The 7814-nt window shown below is 41.7% G+C and overlaps 1 protein-coding gene across 1 annotated transcript; it reads right to left on the bottom strand.

Moving 5' to 3' along the window:
* Positions 1-827: 827 nt before the first annotated feature.
* Positions 828-5802, bottom strand: LOC147091414 (putative G protein-coupled receptor 139). Its single transcript, XM_085976770.1, has 2 exons — positions 5616-5802; positions 828-1757 (listed from the first exon to the last, which is right to left on the bottom strand). Exons 1-2 carry the CDS (start codon positions 5752-5754, stop codon positions 856-858), a joined length of 1041 nt encoding a protein of 346 aa, XP_085832896.1. The 5' UTR covers positions 5755-5802; the 3' UTR covers positions 828-855.
* Between the last annotated feature and the right edge of the window lie 2012 nt (positions 5803-7814).

Below are 7814 nucleotides of genomic sequence, written 5' to 3'. Positions count from 1 at the left end.
TAAATGGTACAATTGGGGAGGGCAGCAGTACATTGTGGAATTGGGAGGTGGCAGTAAATGGTACAATTGGGGAGGGCAGCAGTACATTGTGGAATTGGGAGGCAGCAGTAAATGGTTCAATGGGGAGGGCAGCAGTACTTTGTGGAATTGGGAGGCGGCAGTAAATGCTACAATGGGGAGGGCAGCAGTACATTGTGGAATTGGGAGGCAGCAGTAAATGCTACAATGGGGAGGGCAGCAGTACATTGTGGAATTTTGATGCAGCAGTAAATGTTACAATTGCAGACATAGAGTGTGAGAGAAAGAGTGATGTGGGGCATGCCAGGCGAGAGAGTGGGTGAGATTTTTCCACAGGACACCGATGACAGTGTAATAAAATGAAAAATGTGTCTCTATGCTTGTGTTTATATTTATTGTGGTTGTGTTGGAGAATGTCATTGCACAAAGAATGTCTCTGCCGGTATTTTCATATTTGCGCGGTGTTCTGTGATTCAGTTAATATTTGAACATGGACTGGGTTAATATTTACCGGGGGTTTCATTGTAAATATCAGCAGCGGATCTGGGGGAGTATTTTGTTGATTACTATCAGCGTTTGGCAGTATAACAGTATGATCAGAGTGTTCCAGTGAGTGTGTTAATATAAACCAATTACCACTTTCAGTGTGCTAATATTTCTGAGGTCAGTGGCAGTGTTTTACATTTCATAGGATGTCTCAGCCGCTGGGTTATGATGCAGACAGTGTGTCAGTGAGTGTGCCTATACTAACATATATCACTGGCCCTGCGGTTAGACTGGGTTGGACAGAATATGAGATGGGGTTACGTTCTGATGCAGGAACTTCTTCAGTTCATCTCATTCTTTAATGAGTTTTACAATTAAAGTAAAGGGATATTCCAACACATTTTTCAACTGCTGTCTGAACCTAGTCTGTGTCACGGCATAAATGCAAGTGTTTGTGCAGCAACTCAGTAGCTGGAGCATTTGTCCCAAACCTGGAAAATATATAGGTAGAGACACAATATAATCAACCAATCGCCACACCCGGTTATATATAGAATAGACCATAATCACAGACCATAACAGGATGAAATTGCACGAAATAGCAAACAGTAAAATGATGGATTTCCTTCGGCTCTCCATCTCTGGGTCTCTGGGACGCTCCCCACTGCTGGGACCCCGGAGTCTCCTGCGGGCTCTGCTGGACACTAAAATGTGTCTGACGGTGACAGCATTGAGCAGCAGAATCAGAACAAATGGGACCCCCGGGGTGAGAATATGATGAAGGAACTCGATTGCCCCCCAGGCCGGTGAAAACTGAACCTCGAGTGTTACATCACAGAACCAGGGGGTGTTCTCTAGCTCATATTCATCTGTCAACATAAAATACCAGAAAACGTTCTTTAAACAGCTCAGCACAGTCACTGTTCCTAGAACCACAGCAGCCGTTTTCTTAGTGCAATATTTAGTTTTCAGCTTCTGGCAACAAATTGCCACAAAACGATCAAAGGTGAAAGTGACAGTGAACCAGACAGAACAGTCTGTGACTGCATAAAGCAGGACGGCGTGGATATTACACACGGGGATAGAATACACAGGAGCAAATCGTTTCTTAAAAGTAATTGGAATCTGCCTCAATATCAGGTCGATGATAATGACCAGTAGATCCACCGCTGCCATGGCCACCAGGTAGTGAGTGACACATGTGGAGAGACCGCACTTTCCCCGAGACAGGATCACAATGGTCACTAAGTTAACTGCGGAATGTAATAAACAGTGAAGATTTACATCAGGCTGGCAGCAAAAGCAGCATTTTAATGGAATTCGGGGTGAAATCTGAATCTAATTACCGACAATCATTGATATAATCTAATTATATTACCTTTGAATCTGTAAATCTTTATTGTCTGAATAATTAATCAATAAATGAAATGAAATAAATACATACATAAAAGTAACAGCTGTTTTCTCACTGAGAGATGAAATGATAGATCTACCTTTAGCTCAGCATATATAAAGCATCAGGTGAGGTACCAGGGATGCAAAGGACTAGAGTATGTCAGGAATAGATTGGGAAAAGCAGATTAGCACATTTCAGAAATGTAGTGAATTTATTGAGTGTGTCCAGGATAGTGTTCTGTAGCAATAGGTTCTTAACCAACAAGGGGCATTCCATGTTAGATTTATTAATGAGTAATGAGCCAGATTTACTTAACAGCCTAATGAAACATTTTTCTAATAGTGATCAGAACATGATCGAGTTCAATGAAGAGATACGCAAAACCGCTGCTAGGATTCTAGGTTTAGGTAAGGCTGACTTCAACGGGATGAGGCAGAGACTGTCCACAGTAAACTGGCAAAACTGTTAATGGGGATGTCCAAAAAATAATTTCAGCTAATACAGAAACAGTCTATACCCCTGAGGGGCAAGAGCTCTATTTGTAATAAACAGCCCTGGACGACTAAAGAGGTAAGGGACAGCATGGAAATAAATGGCAAAGCCTATATAAATGCAAAATGTAGCACAGATCCTGGCGAATTTGAAAGATACAAAGAACAGCAAACGGTCACAAAACAGTTACTAAGAGCTACAAAAGGGATTATGAAAAGAAACTTGTAAGGGATATCAAAATCGACACACATAAATTTTACAATTATATTATGAAGATCGGGTGGTCAGGAGTAAATTTGAACCCTTCATAACTGAAAGTTGTGATATTGTCAATGATAAGGAAATGGCGGACATGTTGAAAACAGACTTTGTTTCAGTATTTACTGTAGAGGAAGAAGCATGCCGGAAATCCCAAGGAAACTAATATTGTATCAGAGACTGGGACTCAATAAAATTGTCAATAAATAAATAGTAACAAATAAAATAATGACTCTAAAGTGTGACACATTCCCAGGACCAGATAGGGCCTCAACTATTCACAGTTTTTATTAACGACGTAGATGATGGCATAGAACGTCATATATCCAAATTTGCGGATGACACAAAGTTAGGCAGCAATGTAGGCAGTATTGATGAAAGCATGAAATTACAAAGGGATATCGATAGATTCAGTGAATGGGCAAAAATGTGGCAAATGGGTTTTAACGAATTCAAATGTCAGGTTTTCCAATTTGTACATGATAAGGATCGAACAGGGTACTTTCTAAATGGTGAGAAGCTAAAACGAGTGGCGCTCAAATGAGGCAGGGGAGCATCTACATAGATCATTAAAATATCATCGACAGGTACAGAAAATAATCAAAAACATTAATTGAATGCTGGCCTTTATATCTAAAGCCCGAGAACACAAGTGGGTAGAGGTTATGCTGCATCTATACAAAGCCCTGGTTAGATCACACCTGGAGTAGTGTGAGCATTTCTGGGCACCACACCTTAGGGAGGATATATTGGCCTTGGAGGAAGTGCAGCGTAGGTTTACCAGAATGACACCCGGACTCCAAGGGTTAAGTTATGGGGAGAAATTACACAAATTACGATTGAATTCCTTAGAATCTAGAAGGTTAAGGGGTGATCTGATCGAAGTTTTCAAGTTATTAAGATGAACAGATTGGTAGATAGGCAGAGACTCTTTTCCCTGGTTGGGGATTCTAGGACTAGGGAGCACCGTCTAGAAATTAGAGCCAGACCTTTCAGGAGTGAAATTAGGAAACACTTCTACACACAAAGGTTGGTAGAAGTTTGGAACTCTCTTCCACAAAACTGAAGTTGATGCTAGATCAATTGTCAATTTTAAGGCTGAGATTGATAGATTTGTGTTAACCAAGGATATTTGGGGATGTGGGGCAAAGTCGTGTATAAGGAGTTAGGTCGCAGATCAGCCATGATCTCATTAAATGCCGAAACAGGCTTGAGGGGCTAAATGCGTTACACCTCTTCCTATGTTCCTATGTTATTTTACTCTTACAGAACTCCGTGTCCCAGGACCAGTCAGCAATTTGAGCAGTGCAGTTCGCTTCTGTGCCCTGTGTTCGGGTTTCGGAAATCCCGCTTGGATTCCTGATCTTGGTTTGAATATCCTTTATATATAGAACAGTAAATGAATGCCACAGAAACTGCAAACTTGGCATGCAATAATTACAGTCAATTCTATTTAAAATGTACGGATGTAATACGACCATGTTAAGATAAATACAAATGAACTGCAGTTATAAAGACAACTAGGCTGTCAGACTTGCTTTGAGGATTGAGTTTACCGCATTTTTCTTGAAATACGCAAATTGTAGCTCATTGAAAGGAAGATTTTCCAAATAACATTGCAAAAAAATGGATTCTGAATTGCAATACATAGTTATCATTGGCAATAAATGCCTCAGTAAATGTATTTAACAACATCGAATTCAGACGAATAATCCAACAGGCAAAGTGCTGCTGAACGATTTTGTAAAGTACCTGAACACAAATTGAAGAGAATTATCCTTGTACATTTCACATGTTGGTTTCCAACCTTGTGCAGAGAATATTAGAGGACAAAATATCAAAGGATTGTCTTATCCTCAGCTGGGATTGTTAATCCTGAAGTACATCAGGAGGCAATAGAGAACCACACTGGGTCTCACTGAGAGATCCACTGAACTGTGCCAGACGGGTATGTGACTTAATTGTAAATTCAAAACAAAGATTGCACGTTACTGTATCGAAATCTGGCTAAAGAACATTTTATGAGAATGTAAATTATCCTTGTAATCCTGTTCCAACTACCTGAAGCAGTGCCACGAATGCTGAACTGGAGCTGGTGGAAAAAGAGACAGTGACTGGAACTGAATGATTAGCGGATATTTCACACATTTAAAGATATGAATATGACCTGCCAGGATTTTCTTCCTGTGACTCTGTTTAAATAGTCATTCCGATCATTAATCGAAAATAAAAGCAAAATACTGTGGATACTGGAAATCTGAAATGAAAGCAGAAACTGTTGCAAATACTCAGCAAGTGAGGCAGCACCTGTGGAGAGAGAGAAACAGAGTTAACGTTTCAGGTCGAAGACCTTTGCCATTACGTGAAAAGTTTCATAATCCAAGAAAACATTTTTCTTATCTGTTAGGAATGTTCAGTGTGGATAGCAGACGGAAATTCGTTAAATAAAGAGTCTGGGTTCAATATCATTGCTTGAAATGAACATAGAATATTGCAAACTCGGTAACACCGTATCACGTTCAGAATCAATAGCGGACAGCAGCGCGGAAAGCATGGGGAATGACAAGGAACATGGAAAGAAGGAGAGAAATACAGTTAAGCATTATTTACAGAATTGAAAGCTGCATACAGAGATTTACCAGGGGCACCAACAGCAGCGAGGGCTGCCGGGGTGGGGGAGGAAATTATAAGAACATTAAATCTGTTAAACATAACTAACAGAATTAATTATTAGATATAGAGTCTTAACAGGAGCACCAACTGTAGCGAGGCAATCCGAGTATTTTTATACAACAACTCATGCATTAACATTGATAAAAAGAAAGACTTGCATTTAAACGATTTAGATGATGCAAGAAATGCAAGCACAGAAAATCATTAATGAATAAAATCACACTGTAAATAGCAAGAATAATATTACAGTGTAACATGGTTTATGGAATTCATAACTGGTCATTGAACTTACTCGGAACTCCAACAGTAGCGAGGATTGGGTAGTAAATCTTTTGTATTTCATTAAATAAGTTAGCTATCCGCACATTTTCAAGCCAATTATCAGGAAGGGGCGGGGGAGGCGGAGGGGGCGGTGGAGGTGGCACAGCCATATCTTCCGGTCTGTGAGTCGCTGGTGGTCTTTATGCTGGAGGCAGCGCGCTGACTGTGTGAGGTGAGACAGTGAAGGGAGCTCCTTCTTTATAGCAGAGCAAAATCCCTGAGTGATATAATTAGGCCTCACTGTAAATAGCATTAATTACAGACATTGAACAAACACACTCAGTGACCCAATGTCAAATCAACACGTTATTGCAACACAACCTAGGTTAGCATGTTGTACACAGTTTTAAATTAAAAGTGACCGAATGTGGAATATTTCAGCCGAGCATAAAATACCGAGATTGATCAAAGAGAATGGAGTTTCTCTTCCTGAATTAAACACAACCAGTGAACAAAAGAGGAGAAAGTGACAGAAACAATATGAATAAAAGAAGAGAGGAGGCTGGATTCCCCCAATCTTGTTATCTGATGTATTCAAACCCAGACTAACAAGGCAAAAATAGTCACCATCAATAAATATTCCTAAACGGCAGGAACTTAGAGATGGACACAGTGATGGAAAGATTGTAATCACACATGACACACTGGCCTGAGTCCAGGAATGGTGTTCACTGGGCTGACGCGTTTCCACTGTTCCGGCTTCAGTCCAGGACATTTATTCCCTGGACCGCCGGGATTACATTGTTGCTGCCTCAGTCCAGGAATGTCATTCCCAGGCTGGCTAGATTACACAGCTCCCACCTCAGTTCAGTAATTCCATTCCGAGGGCTGGCTAGAATACATTGCGTCCTCCTCAGTCCAAGAATGTTATTCCCTGGGCCGCCTAGATTACTCTGCTTTTGCTTCAGTCCAGCATTTTAAATCCCTTGCACTGCCTAGATTACACTGTCCCCGCCTCAGTCCAATAATGTAGGAGGCCTACATATACTGCTCCTATCTGAGTTCAGGAATTTTGTTCTCTGGACTAGCTAGAATTCACTGCTCCCACTTCAATCCAGGAGCTTAATTCTCTGGGCCGCCAAGATTACACAGGAACCTCGTCAATCAAGGAATTCAATTCCCAGGGCAGCCTACTTTACACTGCTCCCGCCTCATTCCAGTTATTTCATTTTCAAGGCCGCCCAGATTATACATTTCACATTTGAATCCAGAAATGTAATTCCATGAACAGTCTATTTTTCACTGCTCCTGCCTGAGTCAAGCAATTTCAACCATAGGGCTGACTATATTACACTACTCCTGCCTCTAGCCAGAAATTTCATCCCCTGGACAGTGTAGATTTCGCTGCTCCCGCCGTAATCCTGGAATTTCAATTCCAGGGTCACTAAGATTTATTTTATTTGATCCTGGGATTTGGGTATCGCTGGCAAGGCCAGCATATATTGCCCATACCTAATTGTCCATGAGACCGTGGTGGTGAGCCGCCTTATTGAACTGCTGCAGACAGTATCGTGAAAGTACTCCCACAGTGCTGTTAGAAAGGGAGTTCCAGGATTTTGCCCTATCGACAATGAGGGAACGGCGATATATTTCCAATTCAGGATGGTGTTGAGGGGAATTTGGAGGTGATGGTATTACCATGTGCCTGCTACCCTAGTCCTTCCAGGTGGTAGAGGTCGAGTGTTCCAGAGGTGTTGTTGAAGAAGCCTTGGCAAGTTGCTGCAGTACATCTTGTACATGGTACACACTGCAGCCACGGTACGCCGAAGGTGGAGGGAGTGGATGTTTATGGTGGGGTGCCAACCAAACGGTCTACTATGTCCTGGATGGTGTCGAGCTTATTGAGTGTTGTTGATGCTACACTCATCCAGGCAACTGCAGAGTATTCCAGCACACTCCTTACTTGTGCCTTGTCGATGGCGGAAGGCTCTGGTGAATCAAAAGGTGAGTCACTCGACGCAGAAAACTCAGCATCTGACCTGTTCTTGCAGCCATAGTATTTATGAAGCTGGTCCAGTTGTGTTTCTGGTCAATGGTGGTATCCAGGATTTTGCTGGTGGGGGATTCGGCGATGGTAATGCTGTTGACTATCTAGGGGCGGTTGTTAGGCTCTCTCTTTTGTGTGAAAATCATTGCCTGGCACTTGTGTGTTGCAAATTTAACTTGTCCC

This window comes from Somniosus microcephalus, unplaced genomic scaffold, assembly GCF_052327205.1.
Source record: "Somniosus microcephalus isolate GS21.2 unplaced genomic scaffold, FLI_Smic_1.0 unresolved_chr3, whole genome shotgun sequence".
Classification (NCBI taxonomy): domain Eukaryota; kingdom Metazoa; phylum Chordata; class Chondrichthyes; order Squaliformes; family Somniosidae; genus Somniosus; species Somniosus microcephalus.
Note: the sequence above shows the minus strand (reverse complement) of the source record. Positions and strands in the feature narration are given on the sequence as shown.

What these genes read in the sequence shown, in the direction of transcription:
- LOC147091414 (XM_085976770.1), bottom strand. Translation starts at nt 5,754, where the DNA reads ATGGCTGTGCCACCTCCACCGCCCCCTCCGCCTCCCCCGCCCCTTCCT. An exon ending in CGCTACTGTTGGAGTTCCGA is followed by an intron (nt 1,758 to 5,615) that starts GTAAGTTCAATG and finishes TACATTCCGCAG; the next exon opens with TTAACTTAGTGACCATTGTG.